Source organism: Ochotona princeps, chromosome 18 (genome assembly GCF_030435755.1).
Source record: "Ochotona princeps isolate mOchPri1 chromosome 18, mOchPri1.hap1, whole genome shotgun sequence".
Lineage (NCBI taxonomy): Eukaryota > Metazoa > Chordata > Mammalia > Lagomorpha > Ochotonidae > Ochotona > Ochotona princeps.
Window position 1 is genome coordinate 21,279,290 of NC_080849.1, and position 25,623 is coordinate 21,304,912.

Consider the following 25,623-nt stretch of genomic DNA (forward strand, 5'->3'; position numbering starts at 1 on the left):
ATTTTATCCAGTCTTGTCGTGAAGAGAATCATTGCAACTACATAATAAATTTTCTAGGCTGTTGGATTTCTTGGAAGTAGAGACATCAAAAGAACAATCTTTGTAAAACACATAATCTGCTGTTATCAGCTTACATGCCTGAGTCTTTGGAAAGCAATGAATCCAATAACATGGGACTAGTACTTGTACACTGTCTTATATTTTAAGCTGCTTTTGCCAGATCTAGAGATTTTTGAAGCTCAAGCTGCCTCAGAGGTGATAATCACCTAATTCTATAAGGGAAATCACAGAGGCACAGAGAGGTTAACCTGATTCTTTCAACACTAGAAAAATTGGATCCTGTAAACTAGCCAAGTGGCAGCACAAAGGGGTCACCTAAGCAGTTCTACTTCCAATCAATCCATGCCATAATCTCCTGTCCTTCCTCCTTAACTCATTTATCTCACTCTTCCTACCCTCAACCCCAGGGAAACAATCAGTAAATTCCCTTTGGTTCCCTGCACAGACAAAGCACCCAGAGAAGTTCCCCTGGGTGCCTTCTCATCCATCCCAGTATACAAATCCCTCTGTGTTTGGCTTAACTTTCCTTTATGGCTGTGGACGATTTGGTGTCATCCCACATTTCATCTGTTGAAACCCTGATCCCTAATAAGGAAGAGCAATTTTGGGGAGACCAGGAAGATTAGATGCAGCCATGAGGATAAATCACCCCTGAATAATATAAGGGTCCCCAAGAGAGTTTGTGCTCTATCTCTCTCTTCCTTTCTCTTTCCACAATGGCAGGATGTCACGAGAAGTCAGCAGTTCACATTGTGGAAAAAGAGCTCTCTACAGAACTGATGCTCTAATCTCAGAGTTCCTGCCTCTGGGATGTAAAAGTCAATTTCTGCTTTGAAATTATTGTTATTTTTGGAGGAGCAAGTGGGCGAGGAGAGAGAGTGTGTGTGTCCATCCACTCGGACATTGTTTTAAATGCCCATAACAGCCTGGGCTTGGCTGGGTCATAGTCAGGAGCCTGGACCTCGATCTAGATCTCCCACATAGAGGGTCAGGGATCCAAGCACTTGGGCCATCACTTGCTGTTTCCCAGGGTTTGCAAGGACAGATAGCTTGAATCTGCTGCCAAAGCTGAGAATCAAACCCAGGCGCTCTCCTACGGGATGTGGGCATCTTAACCACTAGGCTAAACACCTGACTTCAATTTCTGTTTACAAGGCACCTAATCTTGGTATTTTTTGTCATAATTAAAAATCTACATTACCGGCGTCTAATGCTTCGTGACCTTTAGGGCACTGGAGTATCTGTGGCTTCCTTTGTTCCCTTTATTTATGTTCATGTATTTCCCTCAACCTAACCTGCACTTAGCACAGATTCTGGAAATCATTTTGATGCATACATGTGGTGGGAAAACACATTTTTTTTTCTTCCATTAGCTGCTAACGAGTTGGTCCTTTTAATCTTAGTTTCTTCTTGAGAAATTAGCTAACTCTTTCTTTGGCCGATATCTTTGCCAGTTGGAGTGAAACATGGACTTCCAAAGTCCTTTCTGGGACTGGACGTGATGTTTTTCCTTTCCCTGGTTTAAGAAACCCTGAGAATTCAAGGAAGTCTTTGATTTCCACACTTAAGGATGATATCAAATGGAACATAGTTTGACCTTGCCTTGCCTCACCCTGATGTCCTCAAAGACACACAAAGTCAGAGGCTGAAGCAACAAAAACAAATCTTAATCAGTCACGTAATATTGCAATAGGGAAGAAAGGTCATTGCAAACCAAACTCATTTGCATTCATTGAGGTACTTGGGCATTTAAGAGAGAGAGAATGAAGGAACAGGGATGGGTCAGGAGGCAGAGCAAGAACAGTGGAGCCTGATTTCATCCCATCTCACCAGCCCTCCTGTACCCTTTCAAAGGTGTGTCTCCCATGACCTAGGCCCATTTCCAAAACACCTTAGCTGGATTGCATTTCTACTCTCTCAGCATGATTAATTTATGTCTTTGGAGATTAGATGTCTTCAGAAATTTGGAAGCCAAACGTTGTTCAGCCCACAGTAACCCTGGGTAGCAAATATTCCAACAAAGGGAGATTGAGGCTGGTGAAAACAAACAGGAAATCCTGGTGGGAGCCTCAAGCTTTCCCAGGCAAACCCATGAAGGTAAGCTAAGGACATGCTAGGGATGCTTGGGAACTATTACAAATTGGGTTCCTAGTTCTCACATAGAGTAAAAAGAGAGACCCAGAACCCTGTGTGTTAGGAGGCTATGATTTTCATAGGCCAACAGAGCTGAACCAATCCAAAATCAGGAGCCAGAAATTTCTTCAGAGCGTCCTGCGTGGGCACAGGGAGCCAAGGGCATGGTCCATTCTCCTTTGCTTTCCCAGGCAAGAATCAGGGATCTGGATCAGAATTGGAGCAGCCAGGACACGAACCAGAGCCGATATGGGAAACCAGTGCTTGCAGGTGGATTAGCCAGTGAGCCATTGAGCCTGCCCACAAATCTCCATTTCCTCACAGGTCAAACAGGATTGTTGTCATCTCATGACAGTTCTTGGGAGCATGTAGAGCTGTGCTGTCCAATAGAGATATAACACAAGCCCCAGTCATCATCTTCAATTATCTCACAGTCACATTGAAGAAAAACAAGTAAAAAAAAACAAGGAAAAATTAATCTTAGTAATATAACGTATTTATCTCCTACATTCAAAATACTATCATTTTTGACATGTAAGCAACATTTAAAATTTGCGAGTTATTGTGTTGGTTCCAAGTATTTAAAATAAGGTATGTAACTGTCGATTCGGACCAGCCCCACATGCGGCGTCGTTTTCTGGTATGGCATTAAGCTGCAGGTTCACACGCCTGGCTGACGTAAACCCGGGCGGCTCTTAGGCAGAGGGGAAGCGCGTTTTGGGCCCCGCCGGCTGCCGTAGGAGAGCGCCTGCCAGAGCGGCGCCACGTCCGCTGCGGCTGCGGGAGGGAAGCAGGCCTGGGCCGCTCGGGTCGCCATGGCTTTTACTCTCTACTCGCTGCTGCAGGCTGCTCTGCTGTGCGTCAATGCCATTGCCGTGCTGCACGAGGAGCGCTTCCTCAAAAACAGTGAGTGGGGTCGGGACGGGCTGAGGGGGATAAGGGCGCCCCCGGAGCCGGGCCGGGGCCAGCGAACGAGTGGCCGAGGGGCTGCGCCGGGGGGGACCGAGTGGCCTTCATCGCTCCATGGACTCAGTTCGCTTGCGGGCGGGGAGGGTCGTGAACAATGATGGGGTCCTGTGGTCGGGGTGGGTGGGGGGTGCTGCGGAGGTGAGTCCGGAACGCCCCGTCTGCAGTGAGTTTCCGTCAGTAGCTCGGCGGTCCGAAAGCTGGGGTGTGGATCTGGAGAGTTGGTGTTGGGTAGGGGGCGTGGCTCATCGTGGAGCAGAGGGAATTACAAGCCTGGACTGATGGAGGGGAGTGGGTGGCTGGCCTTTAGGGCTCCTGGGTAGGGCAGAGTGTGCCAGGAGCTGCAGCAGGCCCGTAGACTGCTGCCCTACCGCCGAGCAGCTTGCACGTTGCAGGAAAAGCGTGTTCATCGCAGCCCACGGAGTGCCTACAGGGTGCTCAGAATCTGAGAAGCCGACGATGTAGACACGCGCTGGCCTCCCGGACCTCACAGGCCTGCCACCCTGGACCAGAGGCGGCTGCCTTTTGAGGCAGGGTGGTGCCTGGTGTGAATCATTTTCCCTCAGCGCCCCAAGTATGTGTGGGTCCCCGGCACTGAAAGCCACAAGCGAGCGCTGACTCAGGTGTTACTTTAGGAGAGGTTTATGGAGCACAGATTAGGTACCAGGTCTCTTTAACAGGAGCCGAAATCACTGGAGTTCCCCTGCCCTTCAGATGGACTTTAAATAAAAACCGAGCAGGAGAAAAGCAGGCATCAATGTTAGGAGAGCGAAAAGCCAGAGGATAGCTTCTTGTGAGCTTGGCGAAAATTTTTAGAGAAAGTATAGCTAACCTGAAATTTGGGGAGTAAACCATTAACTAGTGCAGGGATGGGAGAAAGTTGGGGGGTGAGGAGAGGAAGTGTGGGGTTCATTTGTAAAATCCCAGGCTGCTGAAAACAGCCTTTAGCAAGACAGTGACATCAGATTAGTGTGATTTGTTTATATTCTTTAGTGATTTACTTTTACTAGAAAGGCAGATTTACAGAGAGAAGGAGAGACAGAGAGAAAGATCTTCCATCCACTGGTTCACTCCCCAAATGGCTGCAACATCTGGAGCTGAGCTGATGGAAAGCCAGGAGCCTGGAGCTTCTTCCAGTTTAGGGGGCCAACAGGCAAAATCAAGGCTATTATATAGATATTTATATAACCATTTAAAAAGGTGAATGAAGTATTCTCTGCACACCCCTCCTAAAACGATTCTGCACCTAAACTGTTGACATATGTCTTGTTAGAGTTATAAGCCAGTCTAGACTACCCGGAAAAAAAGCCAGGTTCAGCAAAATTATGCTTCAGCGCTATAAAATGCTAAATACTGTAATGAAAATAGATACGAGACAGCTGAATAGTAATCTATAGCCATTTTAAGGTGTATAGAACCCGTTTGCATATAAACTAAAATTGAAATGTCAATGAAGAAGTCACAGGATGTGGTTAAGAACTTGCATTTTTTTAACATATTGATTACTCAATACTATGTCAATTAATTCCATAACATTATAAATTGTTGCTGATGTTATGTTGCGGCTTTTAATTGATTGGGATGATACTCTGCCAGCTCTACCTTCAGACCAGAGATGGTCTCCCCAACAAGCCGTTGAACTTCTCTGGACAATAAGATGCTGGACTCTATGCTTGGTATATGCTTGCAATGAAAGAATCTCCACTGAACTTGAACTGTGGTAATGCAACAAGGTGGAGGAATCCACCATGGGGGGAGGGTTTAGGGAGGGGTGGGGGGAATCCCAGTACCTATAAAACTGTGTCACATAATGCAATGTAATTAATAAAAAAAAGGGTGTCAAAGTAATTCAATAATGAAAGAATGGTATTTTCAACAAAAGGTGCTCTAACAACTGCATATCTGTATGAAAAGTGTGGAATTAGACTCCTCATTCACACTATCCACGAACACTATCTTAAAACTAGAAACTTACTAAGCGTAAGATCTAAAACCTTACAGTTATTCGAAGAAAGTAAAGATAAAGCAACATTGCAATTTTGGGTTAGCCCCACTCTGGCCACTGAGGCCGTTTGAGGAGTGAACCAACAGCTGGAAACCTCTGTCCACCTCTTCTTCTCTGTATAAATCTGCATTTCAAATAAATATTTAAGCAAATGAGCTGTTAAACTCAATAAAAGAAGTGACCTGCTTGTGGCTGGTAGCAGTGGTGTAGTAGGCTAATCCTCTGCCTGTGGCACTGGCATCCCACACAGGTGCTGGGTGAACTAGTGGATGGAAGATCTCTTGTCCTCTCTGTAACTTGGCCTTCCAAATAAAAGATATATATATATATATATACATACATATATATATATATATATATATATATATATATATATATATCTTTAACAGAAAGAACCTGATTAAAACATTTGGGAGCTAGCTAGACATTTTCCAAAGAACATGTATGGATGACCAGTAAGTATATTAGTAGATGGTCATCAGTGTTAATCATTACAGCAATGTATATCAAACTATAATGAGATACCCCTTAATATCCACTAGGATGACTACAGTAGAAAAGACTAGCAATAACAGGTGTTAATGAGGTTGTGGAGAAGTCAGAGGCGTCATATATTGTTAGTGGAAATGTATAATGGTTCAGTTGCTTTGGTAAGCAGCTGGCCTGATCCAGCCTTGTATATTGCAAACACTTGATGAGCGAGCCTAAAGAGAGAAGAAGTCTCTCTCTGTCTCTGTCACTGTGCTTTGCAAATAAATAAATATTTCTAAAAATATAATTACATACAACCCAGTGATTCAACTCCTGTGTGTACCATGGGTGATGAAAACAAATGTTACCACAAAAAAAGTCATGTTTGTAACAATTCTATTCAGGATAGCCAGAAACGAAAACAGCTGTCCAAGAACTGATGTGTGCATAAATGAAATGTGTACCACGTAATACTGTTTGGCAAGTAAAGGAGTAGAGTCCCGGCATGTGCTGTGGCATAGATGAGCCTTGAAGTCACAGTGCTCAGTGAAAGAAGCTAGTCTGAAAAGACCACAAATCATGATACTGTGTCTGTGAAATGTCTATGACTGGCAGTTCTATTCAGACAGAAAAGGAGGTTAGGATTGCTTGGTGCGGAGGACCTGGTGGGATGGGATGTGTTGCTAATGTGTATGGGCCTTCTTTGGGGCTTTATTCTAAAACTGCATGTAGTATTGGTTGTACAACTCCATGGACAAGTGAACAGACTTAAAACTGGAATTATATACTTTATGTGCTGAATGGTGGGTGAATTAAATCTCAGTACAATAGTGCTTTTGTTTATTTCCTTTTTTTTTTTTTAATTACACGTATCTCACTGATCGTTTGAAAAAAACGAGTTGGTGCTACTGATTTGGGGTTGTGATTTTTTCCAACAGTAACCACTTTGCTCAATTTAGTATTTCAGAAATGGGCACTTCCAGTTACGCAGTAAGCTGGTTGATAAGTTTGTTTCGCCTAGTTTTCTAAGCTATCTTCTTAACTTTCTTAATAAACTTTCAATTTCCAAAAAGAAGTACAAAATATCTTACAGTAGCATTGAGTTTTGTTAAAGGACAAGTAGAAAGGCTTAATATTTAGTACTGAGCAGAAAATACTTGCATATTATTTATTTAAATGACCTCCCCTGCATGTTTAAGTACTTCCAGAGTAATTGGCATTCTACACAGACACAGGCACACCCCATCCAGCCTTCTTTTATTTTCTCCAGGGCTGAGTTAGAACAGTACTAACATTCTTTCTTTCTCAGATTGGTTTATTTTAGTAAAGTCAGGGAGGGCTCTTCTGTTGCTTTTTCATTCTTCAGATGGCTGCAGCAGCTAGGGCCGGGCCAGGCCAGGGCGAAGCATGAGCTTCTTCTCAGTCTCCCATGTGAGTGATGGGGGCGCACATATGTGAGTCATCCTCTGCTGCCCTTATTAACAGAGAGCTGGATCAGAAGTGGAGCAGCCAGGGCTCCAACCCACAGCATCGCCGGGGGCAGCTTTATCCATTATGTCGCAATGCCAGTCTGCCTTTCTCCGTGTGTGTGTGTCTCTTAAACAGTTTTACTGTCGCTATTCTTTGTTTTCTTGTTGTTTCAGTTTTTTAAATTTGAGAGGTAGACAGAAAGCGAGTGGAGAGACCTTACCATGGTACATGTCCTTGCTGCTCAGCCTTCCCTGGTACCATCTCTGCCTCTGTAACCTTGACTTAGCCCCTTTGATGGCTGGCTCCTCAGCTTACCCTGTAGACCTGTCTGACATTTCCCCCTCTCAGTCTCACCCATCTTCATGGGTCAGACACCACCGTCATTTCCTTTTTGCCTCTTCTAGTAGACTGAGAAAGAGGATTATGCTCTTTTTTTAAAAATTTACTTATTTTTATTGCAAAGTCAGATATACAGAGAGGAGGAGAGACAGAGAGGAAGATCTTCCGTCCAGTGATTCACTCCCCAAGTGACCACAACGGCTGGTGCTGTGCTGATCCAAAGCCAGGAGCTAGGAATTTCCTCCAGGTCCCCCACGTGGGTGCATGGTCCCAAAGCTTTGGGCCGTCCTCGACTGCTTTCCCAGGCCACAAGCAGGGAGCTGGATGGGAATTGTAGCTGCTGAGATTAGAACCGGCGTCCATATGGGATCCTGGCATGTTGAAGGTGAGGACTTTAGCTGCTAGGCCCAAGAGGATTATGCTCTTATATTTTACAGTTTTGAATATCAGCAAATATGTGTAAGTAACTGGATAGCTTTTACCATTATGTTTCTACAATTTCTAATTTGAAGGCTGTGTGTCTAGCCAGGCATTGATTAAGCCTGAGTGGATTGCCATTTTGTAATGTGTGTGTGTGTGTGTGTGTGTGTGTGTGTTTTAAAGTTTTGGAACAGGATATGCTTGGTGTTTGCAGTTAGTAACTTTTTATATTTGAGTTCATTACTGAAATGATAGCAATAACCACTGCTGGCTGGTCTAATCATTTTTGTTTGGTAGGTCCTGTAGCTAGGGAAGTGACAAAAAGCTGCAGAATTAAATCTTTCTGTTAAAAAAAAAAAAGAAAACTCCTTGACTTTGGCCATGTTCCTGAGAAAAACAGCTGAGACTCCCTCTGTGGCAGCTGGAGGGCAGCTGATTCGTTATCATGAAGGATAATCCCTGGCACCTGGTCTTTAACTTCTCACTTGTATTTATCTGGAATATCTAGACAAATGATTTACTCTTGCCACCCAAAATTCTGTTCTCTTTTTCATTCCGCTGGCATAAGAATAAAGATAGGCAACAATTACCTGAGAAACTACCATTTGTTTTAATTATTTTAATGCTGATGCTTGAATTATGGAAATTTCAATATTGTAGGAGTTTTATCCTGTTTTGGTGAAAAGCCATCTAATGCTAGTAATATAATTTTTCTAGGAGCCAATTCCTTTGATCATTCAAAAAATATCTTTAAACATTTTTTAGTTTGACAGAAAAAAAAGGATGCTGGGAATTATGGGTTCTAATAAATACTAAGTTCATGATCTGTGTAGTACTTAAAGCAGCTTGTTTTAATATCTGAGAAATGCTGGCTGTGGGTGGTAGAGTGACAATTTTAGTAATGATACATTTTTAAAAAGCAAGTAAAGAAAATGAACTGTTACCACCATATGAAGGTTGTTCTGAAACACGATTTTCAATATTCCACATGACTGGTGGCTGAAGCCTGTGATTAACAGACCTGCCCCAGTCTTCCTGTTCTTCCTCTCAGCCTCATTAAAGAGGGCTTACTTTCTTTTTAATTTCAATTTTTATCAAAACAATACATACATATATGGTTTCAAAGTCAGAAAGAAAGAAGTTTCTTACCCCATGTCTTCTCACCCTGAGCCCTCCTCCTCAATTGGAGCTGTTTTCTACTCTTCCAAGTCTTGGGCTGACTTAACTTCTCTTGAAGGGTGAGGTAGTACATCGTTTTTTGTTACTTTGACCCAATACCCGAGGAAGGCTACTTTATAAAGAAAAGTTTTTGCTCCTGGTTGTGTAAGTACGAGGTTGAGGGGCTGCATCTAACAATGACCTTCTTGCTGGTGGAGAGCCAAGATGGTTCAGGTGTCACAAGAGAAGGATGTGCACACATGTGTTTGATCTCTGTTTCACACCAGGATTCAGTTAGGATGAGAGTTTTATCTTTATGACTTTATTCAATCCTAATCACTTCTGGAAGACCCCACTTCTAAACACCATAGTTGGATTTAAGTTTTTACCTTCTTAATACCTCACAGAATGGGTTATATTTCAGCATATGAAGCCCTAGGAGACACTGAAACAATAGCAGAAAGGTTTAGCACAGTTTTTCCCCAGTAGCACACTTGTGTGACTCTGGCATGCATAGGGCCTTCCTCCCCCAACTTTCTTATCTTCAGCTGGCTGAGTGGTGTCAGTTTTCCATGTTCTTATTCACTGTGAATATCACTCACTGCTAAACAACAGAAAAATGATCACTTTCATTCTTCTACTTGATTTGTGCTTTAGGTATACAGTTCCAGATTGGAACTAATTTTTCTCGAGTTTTGAAGACATCATCCTATTTTTCATTTCCCGTATTGCTATTTAGACACCTAAGGACATTTTGTTTCCTGATTCTTTGTAGGTAACCTAACTTGTCTAAACCTTTTATTTATCTTGAAGGGTCTGAAATTTGACAATACAATACCAGTAGGAAGATCTTTTCCCATTTGTTGGGCTGTGTTCTGATTGGATCCTTTGGCTGAAAGGCTTGTGTCTTTCAGCTACAGAATATTTTCCGTTAATATTTATTTGAACAGTCTTGACATTTTCTTCCTATGTTTATTTCTCTGTTTCTGAACCCTTAGCTATTTTGACACACTAATGCTTTGACTTTTGTTGCCTGTTTAATTTGCTGCCTCAACTTGTTCTTTCATTGCACACACTTTTACAGGCAAAGTTGGAGAGGGAGAGACAGAGAGATCTCCCATCTGCTGGTTTTCTTCCTAAATGGCTGCAACACCAGTGCTGGGCCAGACCAAAGCTAGATACTTCCAGGTCTCTCATAGATCCAGGTCTCTCATGGTCTCACAGTGATCTAAGGACTTGGACCGTGTTCCATTGATTTCCCAGGCACGTTAGCAGTAGGTGGGTTGGAAGTGGAGTACTCTAACTGTCGCCTATGCAAGATGCTGGTATACTGTAATGCTGGCCCCTCAATATTTGTTTTAAAAATGTGTAACCTAATAAAGCATGAGCTCTGTCTTGTTCCTTGTAGATTCCTTTTCTTGGTATATCCTGTTTTTGTTTTTGTTTGATATCTGTTGTAGCTTTTCTCTCTGAACTGTCAATGCATAGTGAAGCATAAGGCAAGGAAAGGCTCTTTGGAAGCCTCATGTGTGTGTGTGTGTGTGACTGAGATTTGTTCACTGGTGGGACTCACTGGAAGGCAAATGAAGTTAGCTGTTTTGTTGAGGTGAGTACTCCCAGGAAGCTGGCCAATTTCCAGAGTAACTTTCTAACGTCCTCTCTGCAGAATTCAAGTTTATACATCCATGCTTAAGCAATTTGGGTGAATGAACAGGAGTCTCACTATTGGAATTCAGACTTTCATTCTTCTACCTACCCCAGTCCTGAGCGTGTGCTGCCGTCTTTGCTGAGAATAAGCATCCTGTATTCAGATGGGGTGACAGAAGAACAATCCTCCCATCAGTGTAGTCTAAACGAGAAGAAGCTCTTATATAGATTTGCAGTTAATCTTCATGGCCATCCCCATGGCCCACACTGTCTTTTTGAGATTTTACTCACATTTCCAAGGATCTTCACAATGATTTACCTTTATTATTGTTGTTGTTATTATTATTATTAGTTGTCTATTGGCTTCACGTTTCAGCCTTCCTTGCTAAATCAGTTTTTCATTTTGTTTTTCACTGTGTAAGTTTCTTTGACTTCTTTCGCTTGAAGACTTCTTTTATTAATGTATTCCCTTATTGTCATTTTTAGTAGGGTTTCCTGAGAAAGCTAAGAGAACAGTTATCATCCATTCTGGTTAACCAAAACAAGGCTGTTTTGTTATTGTGCATAGCAGTACTATTAAGTTTATGTAAATGATACTGTAAACTGTTAGAAAATTATTCTAGTCATTGTGCTTTATAAATTTTAAATTTTCCTGTAACAGTTTGGGAGATGACACAATTGATAGTGCTGATTTTGTAGGTAGTGGCCAGACACTGATATGAAATAGTTTCAACAGGGCAGCAAGTGCTGTATCTTTGGACTTCAATTACAAAGAGAATTGTCGCACAGTGAGAAATGCTGACTGAGCTACCTGGAAGAGTGCGACAGGCATGTGAAGGAAAGAAGTTAGAGGAAAACTTGGAGTAGAGCAAAAACAACATTGAAACAGCAGTATATTTGCTTGCCGGAGAGAGTGCAGAGAGAATGAGATCCATAAGTAAGAGAAGTGTTGCCAAGGCCTTTGTGCCCTTGATTCTGTGGTGCGCTTTATTTCACACCCTAACATTTCTGAAACAGTCCTTAGCATAAACAGATGGGTATACTCAATGTAGTTTATATGTCTTGGAAGTGAAAACATGAGTTCTTACCAATGATTCCACGATTGACCTGAGCTTACCTCACCCCAGATTAACTCAGTTTACTGTAATTTAGTTTAATTTCACAAACATTTGCTAAGTTCCTGCTGTGAAGTGGGGAGTGGGCAAGAGCAGAAAGATGAAGAAAGATGACTAAATCCGCAGTCCTTGTCCTCCAGGAATGTATAATCTGATAAAGACGCATGAAAATAACTAACTCAGGAGAACAAAACCACTGTAATTTGTGAGTTGCTTTGGGGCTTAAAAGAAAAATAGGTTTATGACAGGAGAGAATTAGGAAAGGGCTGGCATTGAAATCAAACCTGGATCAGAAATGGCCTTTCACGTGCATGGCAGTTAGTGACTGAGCTACTGCAAGTAGCTGTCCACAGCGGTCTGATTCCAGGACTCCTTGCAGATAACAAAATCCACAGATGTGCAAGTCCTGTATATAAAATGACATACTATTTTATATAAACTCCCATGTATTTTGTGTCATTTCTAAATGATTATAAAAACCTAACATAATGTAAATTGTATCTTGAATAGTTTAGGGAATAGTGACAAGCATAAAAATATGTGTATCTTCCCCCTAATACTTTTCATTTGTGATTGCTTGCATCCATGCCTGCCCAACGCATGGATATGCAGAGCCAGCTGTACTTGTGATTGGATATAAGGCAGGAATATTAATGTGTGATGTTTGGCATTTACTGGAATATGGTCCCAAAATACAGTAAGAGCTGTGGGAGTGACAGCTGTGATGGTGAGTGTTCATAAGCTTACAACAATGCCACTCCTGTGGACTGGAGGACTCTCAGCAGAACCTGAGCTAGGCCGTGGAAGGAGTCAAAAGACACCAGCTCTGTTGTGAATTCTGATTACCAAGTATATCTCAATCAATGACCAAGGAGCAAGCACCAGCGTTTTCAACCAAATAACAGTGGACTAAGCAGAATTAAATCTTCTTTCCTGACACTTGATTCTTTTAAGTTTAAAATAGATCTCTTTCTTTGTCTACAGCTTAAGTGTTAGCATGTTGGGAATTAATTAAGACCAGTAGTTACATGAAATATTGACAAGTAGGTCTGAAATGAGGACAGGATAAGGATAAATCACAGAAATGTGGACATGCAAACCTTTAGGAGAATGTAAATCTTTAGGAGAAAGTGTAAAAGGAAACAAAGAAAGAAAGAAAGAAAGAAAAAGAACTATCACATAAAGGTAAAGAAATAATGGTTTATATAGTAGGAAAATAGCCTAAAAGGTGAAAGACTCATTTTTGGAGAATAAGGGGGTTACTGGGTCTTATTTCTCACCTCAGAGTTGAGAAATGATTGTAAAGGGGAAGGGGATGGGTCCTGCTGGCAGCCTGCTCCGAAGCCTGACCACGCTGTAGTGAAAATGTCTCCAAGTCATGGAGGTGATACTTCTCGCCATGGTTTTGTGTAAATGAGGGGGTTGAGTCTCATGTGTTCTTGACTGAACTAGTTATTCAGCCTGACAGTATGCTGCAGTTTCCAACTCTCACCTGAGTAATACTTTGGTGATTTAGGAAAGAAATAGAAGCCCAAAGGGTATCACAACACTCATTTATACTGAATTAAATGTGATGGGATAATTTAGACTATAGTGTTTTGGTTTTTTATAAAATCAAAGTGTAATTGAGTTGAAGTCGTGCCTAGTATCAGCGGTTTTAAAAACATAAAAATACTTAATAACATTGAACTTTTCCTATAAATATGACTTTATATTTTATGTCAACACAGGCTCAAACTAATCTTTTAAAAGATGGTTAATGAGGGAGCAGGGCAAGCGCATAATACAGTTTAATGCAGCTAATCATCTTTATATTATCCAGTTGGCTGGGGAGCAGACCAGGGAATCGGCGGATTCGGAGAGGAGCCAGGAATTAAGTCTCAGCTAATGAACCTTGTTCGATCTGTAAGAACTGTGATGAGAGGTAAGGAGAAAACCTTGCAGAACTCTCTTAACTTTTAATTTTGTGGTTCGATCTAAGTAGCAAAGCTTCTGAGTGTTAATGCCTTCAAGCGCCCTTTCTGCAGAGGGAGGGTTTTTGTTCTTTTCTTTAACTTGGCTCTACTGCTTGATTATTGGTTTTTTTCTCAGTTTGCCCCTCATTTCCAGCTAAGCCGTGGATGCAAACAGAATGCTCAGTGGTACAATCATTCCCAGTCACAGAGCTAAAAGGATGACAAGCCTTTGAAAACTGTCACTTCCAAGTTGTAAAGTCACCTGGAGTCCTGGAACACTTTCAGGAGGAAAATAAGTGTCCCATAGCTGTCATTATATTGGAAAATATTTGCAGGCATTTCAAGAAGGCAGAAAGAACATTTCATGTAAACATGAAGCTTAGGGCTGTCCTATGTTAGCTGCTTTCATCACAGCGTTGGGCATAGTGTAAATGAATTCATTTTGTACTGTATTTCTAAGCTCAAGTGGCAGTGGCAGTCTTGTGGGTCTCCCCTCTGCCTGTTCCAGTTTGCTTCTTTGGTGCCAGAGTTGCTCTCCACAGAAGTTTCTCCTTCATCTAGGTGGGCCAATGTGATGTAATTCCCAGTTACCTAAACCCTTTGAAAAATAATTTATTTATTTGACAGTTGGATACAAAGAGAGAGTGGGAGAAACAGAAAGGTCTCATCTGCTGGTACACTCCCTACATGGCTACAATGACCAGGACTGAGCAAGGCCAGAGGCAGGAGCTTCATGCAGGTGTCCTATGTGGGTCACAGGACCCCAAGCACTCGGGCCATCTTCTGTTGCTTTGCCTAGGTTATTGTCAGAGAGCTGGATCGGAAGTGGAGCAGCTGGGACGTGAACTGTGCGCATATGGGATGCTGGCATCACAGGCAGGAGCTTCCCTCACTGTATCACAATGCTGAACCCAGCCCTTTTAAAATAAAAGCTTTGGCCTTTATTTTCCACGGCATTTGCAACATGATTGTTAGCTCTTTTCATCCTTCCTGAATGCGAGGAACCGCTACTTCATAGTTTTTATCCCTCCTCATTCCCTCCGCCTGTGGAATTTTTTTGTGGTTACAAGCTTTTTTTTTCTCTTTTTTCTTTGCAGTGCCATTGATAATAGTAAACTCAATTGCAATTGTATTACTTTTATTATTTGGGTGAACATCTGTGCAGGAAATGGAGACTCAGAAGAAGAGATGCCAGCAGAAGTTCCTACTTCAGTCATTATTGGAATATTATAGCAGGCCAACCTCACACTTGACAAAAATGTTAAGTTGACAATTAAAGCAGAGTTTCTCTTTATCTGATTCTTTAAAATGTTGCACTTGCAGTTTCATTATAAAAATATCAGATCATCAGATGCAGTAATTCTCCAGGATTGGGAAACATTTGATTGCTGACTGTTAATAATAGTTCATGTCATGATAAAGGTTGTTAAAAGGGTACAGGACTGTCACTTCTGTGTTTTAAAATATTTTTCTATCTCTCACTTCTCAGGGATGAATTTTTGTTCCAAAGTTTTGATTCCTTATGCATTAACTATTATGTGAGAGTGATTATCCCTCTAGTTAAAATGTAACAGATTTTCTAAAACTCATTACATATGAAGTGATAAACAGGTAATTTGAATAATTTTATTTTGACCTCTTTGTTTAACTATTTTGTCTGTATATGTCTATCGTCAGTAATTCAAATTTATAGGCATTATGAAGAAGAATGTTCTCTGTAAAGTCACATGATGCTTGTACTGTTCATTTCATTCGGTATTTTTATCAATTGGTAGAAAAACCTTTGTAGAAAAGTCTGTGCCCTTTTTACAATGATGATGTATTTCTTAAAATACACATAAACATTATCCTGAAAGAGCAATCCCAAACAATTGCAATTGGACTGTACTCTATAAGACTTTATTGTGAATCATTTATTTTTATTGTAAAACATTTATCTCCCACAAATCATCACATTTCCTTTTCTTGATGGAGTAGCTCATTAAAGGGTGTTGTTCTTGTTTCTTTGTTCTGTCTGTGAGGACTAAATAAGTTGTTTTGTATTTTTGTGTGTGTGTTTTTACAGGTTTACTCATCCCACAATGCAATTTTATGCAGAAAGGTTGAAATTGTGTAAATGCTTTTTGTGAAAATTGCCAGTTAATATTTTAAATGGCTGGAATGGCATCTTTGTTTATAGGAGAACATTTGTAAATAAAGTTGAATTTCCAAGGCAAGCATTTGTTTTTTGTACTTCAGCATAACCCTGTCAACATTAACTGCATTCATTTCCATTTTGTGTGTAACACATCTTATCTACGTTCTGAACATAAACCTGCCAAGTATAGACTTCATGAACATCCTTAATACTTTTTTTCCCCACCACAGTGCCTTAACTGAATTGCTGATACCAGTCAAAAGGAATCTTGGGCAACTTTTTTTTTTTTAAGATTTATTTATTTTTATTGGAAAGGCAGATATACAGACAGGAGGAGAGACAGAGAGGAAGATCTTCCGTCTGATGGTTCACCACCCCCCCAAAGTGAGCCGCAACGGCCAATACTGTGCCAATCCAGAGCCAGGAGGTAGGAGCTAGGAGCTTCTTTTGGATCTCCCACGCAGCTGCAGGGTCCCAAGACTTTGGGCCGTCCGACTGCTTTCCCAGGCCTCAAGCAGGGAGCTGGATGGGAAATGGAGCTGCCGGGATTAGAACCGGTACCCATATGGTATCTCGGTGAGTTCAAGGTGAGGACTTTGCTACGCTATCACGCCAGGCTGTGGGCAACTTTTTTTTAAGTTGAGAGATGAAAAGAGATGGCGCTCTGAAATTCCCATCCACAGGTTGATAAGAACCTCATTATTTGAACTGTTGCTGCCACCTCCCAGGCTCTGCATTAGCAGAAACCCAAACTTAGAAGCTGGAGCTGGGTGTTGAATGCAAGTATTCCAGTATAGGAAGCTGGCATTTTAACTGGTAGGCCAGATATGTACCTCATATTTGTAACTTTTTAAAAAAGATTGATTTATTTTTATTGCAAAGTCAGATATACAGAGAGGAGAGTCAGAGAGAAATATCTTCCGTCCGATGATTCACTCCCCAAGTGACCGCAACAGTTGGTGCTGTGCCAATCCGAAGCCAGGAGCCAGGAACCGCCTCCAGGTCCCCCACACAGCTGCAGGGTCCCAAGGCTTTGGGCCATCCTCGACTGCTTTCCTAGGCCACAAGCAGGGAGCTGGATCAGAAGTGTAGCTGCTGGGATTAGAACCGGCGCCCATATGGGAACCTGGCGTGTTAAAGGTGAGGACTTCAGTTGCTGGGCCACTGCGCTGGGCCCATATTTGTAACTTTTAGTCTATAATTTGTTACTTCTAAAACTATGAATCAAGTATGGAATACCTGTTGGCTCTGCGGGGTTAGAAATGGAAGATTTTTGGACAGTTGGACTTGCAGTACCATATATTCTTAATTGGTTACTTGGCTCATAGCAGTAACTAGCACATGTGGTACTTAGAGGTAGTGTTCTTTTGGGTTTTCAACTAGAGGATGAAAGAGTTGGAGTTTGAACCTTTAAACAGATTGAAAAGAAGTAGTTTAATTGAGGCATTCCTATTTCTCCATATGCTGTAAGTCTAAATCATAGAAAAAAATTTAAGAGATCTTGGTCTGATGCCATTTTTCACCTAAAACATAACATAAACCGTCATGTTATCTAGTGTTGAGATATGTCCAAGCCTTCAGTCCACTTCGACGCAGGCACAGTAAGGCAGGACCATAGTTTCTGTTGTAAAGCAGTTGTGAATAAACCGAAGCACTATACAGCAGGTTTACATCTCTAGAGGCTACTTATAATGTGGTCAGAGGTAGTCTGAGCTTTTTCTTGTGGACCCAAGATTCCCCAATGCAGTTAGGATTCAATAACTACAGTATCTCATTTTTCAAATGTTTTGCAGTTTTTATTTATTTGAAAGCCAGAGGGATAGGGCTCCTATTTTCTGGTTCTTTTCCCCCAAACGCCTACAATGGCTGGGGCTGACCCAGGCCAAATGGAATCCTGGAATGCAGTCCAGGTATCCCACCTGAGTAACTAAGCTACAACTACTTGAGCTATCACTGCTCTTTCCCAGAGTGCACTCCAGCCAGAAGCTGGAATTGGAAATGGAGCTAGGACTGGAAGCCAGCACTCTGGTACAAGTTGCAGATATCGTAAGCGACATCCCACATGCTATACCAAATACCTATACCTACGGTATCTTATTTTAGTGAACAATAATTTTAACTGCCTACTTGCCTGCTCATACCCTTCATCATCTGTTCTCAGGATTAACTGTAATCATTTTGGACTCCAAATATCCTTTACCATGTGACTTAAGGCAAATCAAATTCAGAGGTCTTTCGTTGACTCAACTGTAAAGTTGGTCAGTAACTTTCAGAAGAGAAAGGAGTCTGGTCCAGATGATTTGCATATCTTTCTCAGCTCACTAATCTTCCATTGTAGATGTAAGAGATGTTCACTACAATAAAACGCTTCTGAAATGAATCACTTTCTTGCTGACTTATTTTAAAGTTATTACCACAGATTTTTGATACTAATTGAATTTTTTTCCCTAAAAGTTTCATGGGGTCCCTGATTGGTCATTAGATGTCAAATATTGTGAAACAGTTCTGGGCAAGGACCTGGGACATAGTGGATGATAGCCAAACATATTAACGTCCAAGATAACCCAGCCTAGCTCACATCCCATTCAGCTCTCATACACACCAATGGGTGCTACAGCCTGACTCGCCCCCAGACCTGGCCCACATGTATGCCAGCAAGTACTGCCACCTTGTCCAGCCTGGCCTGCCCCCTAGCCCTGGCTCTCGTACTCACCAGTGGAAGCTGCAGACTAGCAGGAGAGTGAGCATAGTTCCCTTATAGCCAGTCCACGCTCAGCCTTGGATCTTGCTCTTGGCAGCAGGCTTTGTGGTCCAGCCTGATATAACTGGCGTCCGGCCCCAGCACTTGCCAGTAGGTGCTGCGACATAGCCTTGCTGCCTTGTACCCATTCTGGTCATGTGTGCCAGCGTGTCCCATCTCTTCCCATTCCTTCTTACAAGTCTTGCCCTGTGACAAGGCAAGCCACTGGATGAGTCAGTATTTTAATGAGGAATAAGCCACTGAAGCTGTACCATTACACAACAGTGAATGACCCCACCAGTTACATCAATCGCCCAAGCTTGGAACCTATAGAGTATCCCAAGGCCGCCTTTTCCCTTACCCTTAATTTAATATCCTGTTTTCATCCATTTTGGTTCCTCTTCAATCCATTCGCTGTATTACAGACAAGATAAGTACTTGGAAAAATACATGTCTTATGCTACCCACTTACTTAAAATCTCTTAGTGATATCTTAATCTGAAAGATTCAACTGGTTTGAAAGGGGAAACCAGGAATGTGTTCTATTTCCTTCTATCCACTGGGCACTCAGAAAACTAACGCTTATGGGAAAAGACAAAAATCAGCGTCAACTCCAGAGGTGAAGGCTCACAAATGGCTGACTACAGCACTGGACAAAGAGTTGTTGGCTATGGGTCCCCAGTCAAGGACAAAACAGGAATATGGCCCTGGGGTTCTCTATGTAAATCAGTTACACCTATGTTTGTTGTTGAACTGATGCAGACAAGAAGGGAGCTAGCCAGGATCTGAGGTTGCCACCTCACAACCCCACCCCACCCACCTGTCCCTGCAGTGTAAATCCACAGCTTTGGCTGGAAACCGAGGCCAGCCCAAAATAACCAACATGGCTGACAGCAGCTCCATCATCATTACAAGGTCATTATAATACCCTTATCATGGTTGACACGCCTGCTCCCATCAGGTGCCGTCTTGATGCCAGGACACTGCCGAGCTTTCCAGAAAAGGACAGGAATTGAGCAGTCCTCAAATCCCCTACCACAAACTTTACTCCTCTCCATGAATATTCAATAAAATCCTGCCCAGACATTACTTCCCCTGCCTCTGGATCATATAATGGATGTCCTCAGATTTTGAGGGGAAGTCTTCTTGATTATGCCTGTACTCTTTCGGTTGTACTTCACTTTATAGGGAAATTTTATTTATATAATAAATCAATCAACCCTTATCTACATTTCATCCTGGAATTCCTTCTGTGGGAGACAAGACACTGCACCCAGCCACCCCACAACAGAATTGCTTCTGAAAATTGCTCGGTTGATCATTTCCATGGTGCCCAAGTATAACCTATGAATGTTATTTGGATCAAGAGACAGCTGGGGGGGAGTTTCAAGGGGGGACTCTTAACGTGTGTGCAGGGAGGTGGCTCCCTGAGCCAAGATCCCACAGGCCAGGCCTGTGGTACAGGAGGTGCAGTGGGAAAGCTCCACAGTCCAAGGTTTAAAAGAGCTTGAGGTGAGAAAATGCCGCTGTTCCAGGTAATGTTACTTAAGTGCCAGATGAGTTTCCAGGAACTATGGAAGAAATGACTTGGGAGACTGGGTGACTCAAGGTGACCCCCTGAGATGCCCCTCGGAAATGGACATGAAGCGGGGTGAGGGAGGGCAGAGGCAGAGCTAGGTAACTCTTGGGTGTTCAGCGGCACTGTGTGCGAGGGAAAACCGCTGTTCAGCCAAGACATCCTGGAGTTCTTCACGCGCCTGGAGCGACGCGGGACCAGCTCGCGGCGGGCGGGACTTCCGGGGCCCGGGCCCACGTCCGGCGTCCGACTGGCGGCTGCGGGGCGCTCTCGGCGGCTGCGCGGGCATTCCCTGAGGACGGCGTGCGGTTCGGGGTGAGGAGCCGCTCTGGGACGGAAGAGGAGGAGGCGGCAGAGAGGGCGGGTGGTCGGTCGTTCGCCCCTCCGGGGGCTCAAGGACGTAGCGGTGATGTCCCTGGGCCGTCCCGCGCTCGGGGAGCAGGGTCCGGGGCACGCCCCGCCGCCCGGCTCGGTGTCGGCTCGGCGGCGGCCGCTGCGCATGCGTGGAGCGGGGCGAAGCGGCCGCCGAGGGGCGTGGGGCTCCCGGGCGGCTCTGCCGCGGCCTCGGCCGGGGGTCCGTCCTCCAGCTGTATAGAGCCGCAAGTGTCCCGGGCACGACCCCAGGCCCAGCCCGGGGAGAGGAGGCCCTGGAGCCGGGAAGACCCTGCAGGGTCTAAGGAATCTGAGCCCAGACCCTGCAGAAGGCGGCTGGGGAGAGGAGAGCCATAGAAGGGACCACCGGGTGGTGGGTTTTGGGGATCAAAGTCTCCTGGTGGGGACTCCCTGAGTGCCCTGACACTCGCCAGTCAGGAGTTATAGAGATAAACCTCTGCTCTGTACATCATGGCTTTGTCGGGTGAACAGCGGGGAGTCGCTGAATGATACCGTTTATTGAATAAGGAAGAGTTCTAGAAAAGTCTGGAACCCTGTAGGAAAGCGCCCAGGGAAGGACAGGAACTGTATTCTTAAGTGGGCTTAGTGCTCCTAGCCTGGCCTAATCTGGAGTCTCAGCTTCCCAAGACAAAATTTTTATTGAACTCTCATTTAATCAAGTATTTTTGCAGTTTTGAGTTCTCTGTCACCGTATGTGTTTATATGGATGTTTTCTCAGATGCTTAACTTATGCTAATAGTTAGGGACTTTACATCATAGATATTTTTAAAGATTTATTTTATTTGAAAGGGAAAGACAGAGAAAAAAAGACTGTCCACATGTAGGTTCACTTCGCAAAAGGCTTCCCTGGCCAGGGCTGAAGGAGGTGGCAACCAGTAGCCCCAAGAAGTTAGGACATTTTCTGCTGGCTTCCCAGGCCCTTTAGCAGGGAACTGGATTGAAAGTGGAGCGGCTAGGACTGCAGAACTGGTGCCCCTGTAGAGTGTTGGGGTCTGAGGTGACCCCGGCTTTCTTTAACCTGCTTATCAGCCATTAGAATTGTATGTGATTGTTTCTACCTCAGCAGTGGAGAGTGAGAAGTTAAGAAAATTGCCCAGTTTCATGCAGCTTGTGAGTCCTGCAGGCTTCACACCCAAGTCAGGCCCAACTCCTTCGACCCTGTCCTTAGCTCCTGCACTCATGCAGTCACAGACGGGACTTTGGGGCTGTGAGAAAGAGATGCAAAGCAGGGTGGAGATACGCGGTGTGATTCAAACTGGAGGAGAGATGATGGCGCCGGAGTGAGGGGGTGGAGACTGAAAGAGGCATTGGATTGTTGATGCTGCCGCTCCTTCCTTCATGAAGATAACAGGAGGAGAGCAGCTTTGAGGGTGCAAAGACCTGCTGGGTTGAGACACGCTGAGGCATCAGAGCAGAGGTTCTCAGGAGTATCTGGAGTAATTCCTTGGAATGAGGCAGAATTTGCTTTTCTTGGCATTGAACATGCACCACTGTCAGTTCCTTTATGGCTCGTTGGAGAGATGTCCCTTGCAACTTACTCAGCCAGGGGAATGGTGAATTGTGGACCACCTGTGTAATCTTTCTCTTTTGAGGGTAGTGCTGGCATTTTACAATTTACCGTTAGCCTCCATATCTGTGGCTCTGTATCCGCAGAGACAGCGACTCCTTTTGTCATTCCCTCCATAGTGTGGAACCGCAGTGGCTAAATAGCACTAAATTGTATTCATTGTTACGTGTACTCTAGAGATGATGTAAAGTATGTGGGGGGTGCATGGATTGTAAGTGAATGCTGTGCCACTTTGTTTAGGGAACCTGAGAATTTGTGGGTTTTAGTATCTGCAGTAGAGGGGTTTCTGGAATGCCTGGGGTACCAAGGGATGACTACTTGATCACATGCTATCTTGTAGTTCAGGTAACTTGTGTAATCGGAGGGTGATTGGAGTGGACCCACTGAAATGTTTGAGGATTGAGTGGGACATCTCAGTTTTGCTCTTCCAGGGGCCTCGGTTACTCTCATCATTCAGTGTTCCAAAAGGACGTATTCGAGTTGAAAGGGATGTCCTGTGGAGCTGATGGGAACTAGACTACAGCCCCCCACGTGAATCTTGTGATCACATTATGCCTCAGTATTTATCTTGACAGTCCCTCACTTTAGCTGGATGTTTGGCTTCAGACCTCACGATTCTTAGTATTAGCATTTTTTCCAGCCTTTTGATTATTTTGTTCTTTCATCACCTTGAAAGTGAACATTTTTATCATGTCTCATAAAAGTGACCTTGTGAGAGAGGCAGTTTTAGGCTCCTGTGCATACAGAAAGAGAATGCTTTGTCTTTGTTTTGCCTGTCTTGTGCAGTGAGTGAATTTTAAGTTAAAGAAGTTTGAAACTGTGACACACCCGAGAGCCACATGCTGAGGCCGGAGGAGCAGTCTGGTGTTTTGACTGACAAGCTGTTTCCCCTGTCGGGTAGGTAGTTAATGCTGGTGTTGACAGCACTGTCAGTAGTGTTAACTTGACCACTTGGTTAAGGTAGCAGGTTTCTCCACTGTAAAGCAATCTTTTTTTGTAATCGCTGGTCATAATCTGGGCGATTCTTTCAGTCAGAGTAGACTGTTTGTTCCTGAGTAATTTTTCACCAGTTGTTTAGGATTCAATCATGACTCCTGCTTGATTTGCTTACTAATTGGTGGTCAAAAACTAAATGTTGATTTTCCAGCTTGAATATTCTTCCTTCATTGGAATATTCCTCTTTCTTCTATTAGTAACTTTTAGGTGTGTGCTGTTGATTGCTAGGCCTTCTTGTAACTCAGTGAACCTCAGCCCTGCTTGATATTTACTTGTCGCTTTTTACAGGCAGGGAAATGGAAGCTTAGGGTGATTAACCAAGGTCACTTAGCTGACCCTGAGTCTTGGACCTGCCTGACTCTCACCACCTGACACCACTTAGTATACCATCTGCATCACTCCGGCTTGGGCCGTAAGTTTCAGCTTGTTGAGGGGGATCCTGTGCTCAGGTTCGGGGAGCATGGAAAGGGAGCTGCCTGCAAGAGGCCTGGGGACTTCCAGGCTGATGGGTTCCTTGGATCCAGTTGGAGTATTGTTTCTATGCTTCCCAACCTGGCCATGTTCTCCTGCAGAAATACACGTCTCTCTGAAACGCCCAGGACATGCCCACCGTGCAGGTGGATCAGTGGCCAGTATTTGCCAGCAGCTCTGAAGCACATGTTTCAGATCTAGGCCTCACTCTGGCTCTGTCTGTGTTTTGTGTGTCTGCCCTGTGTGTGGAGGGAGCTGACATGGGATGCGTGCAGGGTCTGGGGAAGACACTCAGCAGAAATGATAGGTGAAATGAGCTAGGAACCCAAAGCTGAGGGGGAATTCACGGGTCATCTTCACCATCTCTCTGCTGCCTGACAGGACTGTGCCTAATGGAGAGTAATGTTTCCTAGTACACTGGGTAGTCTAGTCTCCCTGGCAGCTGTGGAAGGCAGGCCTAGTGAGATGAACAAGCTCATGAGTGAAGGAGAAATCAAGGTTCTGGAAGCTGATGTGCCACCGTGATCCTTTCAGCCCAGAACACCTGTCTGGGTGACAGAGATTGAGGCTTCATCCTGCCTGCTTGGGCCACATATTGAAGACAAACATGGGCCCACAAATAAGCTTGACCGCAGTCTCAAAATGAAATTGAGGCAGCACTAGGACCTGCCAGCTGCCTGTCTTGAGCCATCTCCATTCCACCTCAGGTGAAAATTGTCAGGAGGGAGCAGTCTTTCCATTCACCATCTGTCCAAAACTAAGATGCCGTTGACACCCCCTCCCCCCCACTCCCCTCCTGAGGATCTTCCCACAGTTCCTCTCTCCACAGATGGTATGAATAGCCTGTTGATGTCTCCAGGATTCCTCCCAGCACAGCTCTAACCCTTTTCCTCTGCTGCTTCCTCGGGCCCTGGCACAGAGTAAGCACTCACTGAACATTTGTCCAGGGGCTGGAGGGATACAAATGTCCAGGGCAGCCTGAGAGTGTCCTGCAAGGGTGAAGAGGAGTGAGCACACCACCTCAGATCCTACAAGTCTCCAGAGAGATGTGCTCACACCTATCCTCAGAGACATACAAGGATGTTCCAGAAGCACTCTGTTCATGGACTATGTAACACTACCTACATGTTCATGGTTAGCAGGACAGATACATCATTACATGTGTATACAATAGAATACCATACAGGAGTGAAAAATAAGGCTTTTGGTGTTAACATGGATTTGTGTCACAAATGTAATATGGAATAAGAGGACAAGTTATACATATTCATGGTATCATTAGTACAAAACTTTGAATATATCATAAGTTGGGTGGGTAGGACAAACATTTGACCTAGCAGGTAAGCCTCTAGTTAGAATCAGGATCCCATGTCCTGGGTCAGTGTGTCTGAGATCAATCTTGGCTCTGGCTACAGTCCACCTTCCTGCTACTGGAGACTGGGAGGGAGCAGGTCATGGCCTGAGTAAACTGAGTTCTGGCCACCTATGAGGGAGACCTGGCTTGTCATTACAGCCGTGTCCATGTGAGGAATGAACCGGCAGGGAGTAGGAAACTTAGTTCTACATTGTCTCCTGCTCCCCACTCCTGCCCCAAACTGGGAGAGGAAGGAGAATCGGATGAGGCTGTAGAGAAGGCTCCACTGTGTCTGATGTTTTTGAGGTGAATGATGGGTAAGGGGGTTGTATTACCTTTTTTTGTATGTCTGACATTATTATAAAGACAACCAATGGAAAGAAGATTTGAATGAACGAATAGATTTACTAATCTAAAAAATGAAGTCCCACACCCTCCTCTTTAGCTTCCCTTGTTTGTCTTGGTCTTATATCCTATGTGAGATGTAACTAATAATAGAAATTATTTAAAGGAAAATGTGCAAAAGGAAAGTTGAACATTGTAAGGTAATTTTCTGCCTTTAAAATTGTCTTGTAACTTGGCATCTCAAGGATTTGTCAATACTGCCAACTCCTTGGCCATTTCAGGACATAGCACAGCAAGTGGGCAAT

The 25,623-nt window shown here is 43.7% G+C and overlaps 2 protein-coding genes across 2 annotated transcripts in view; both read left to right on the top strand.

Moving 5' to 3' along the window:
• The first annotated feature begins 2,920 nt into the window (after positions 1–2,920).
• On the top strand, positions 2,921–15,955 carry IER3IP1 (immediate early response 3 interacting protein 1). The gene is made up of 3 exons (XM_058676965.1): positions 2,921–3,099; positions 13,607–13,708; positions 14,837–15,955. Exons 1-3 carry the CDS (start codon positions 3,009–3,011, stop codon positions 14,890–14,892), a joined length of 249 nt encoding a protein of 82 aa, XP_058532948.1. The 5' UTR covers positions 2,921–3,008; the 3' UTR covers positions 14,893–15,955.
• A 4,441-nt stretch (positions 15,956–20,396) lies between these two features.
• HDHD2 (haloacid dehalogenase like hydrolase domain containing 2) overlaps positions 20,397–25,623 on the top strand; it is a 32,759-nt gene continuing 27,532 nt past the window's right edge. The window contains exon 1 of the mRNA XM_058677018.1: positions 20,397–20,507. The gene's annotated coding sequence lies outside the window, so the exon portion shown is untranslated. The remainder of the gene's footprint in view (positions 20,508–25,623) is intronic.

Excerpts from the sequence above, each read along its gene's own strand:
- IER3IP1 (XM_058676965.1), top strand. The coding sequence starts at position 3,009 with ATGGCTTTTACTCTCTACTCGCTGCTGCAGGCTGCTCTGCTGTGCGTC. Across the intron at positions 3,100-13,606 it reads GGAGCGCTTCCTCAAAAACA|TTGGCTGGGGAGCAGACCAG; the intron begins GTGAGTGGGGTC and ends TATATTATCCAG. Across the intron at positions 13,709-14,836 it reads TGTAAGAACTGTGATGAGAG|TGCCATTGATAATAGTAAAC; the intron begins GTAAGGAGAAAA and ends TTTTCTTTGCAG.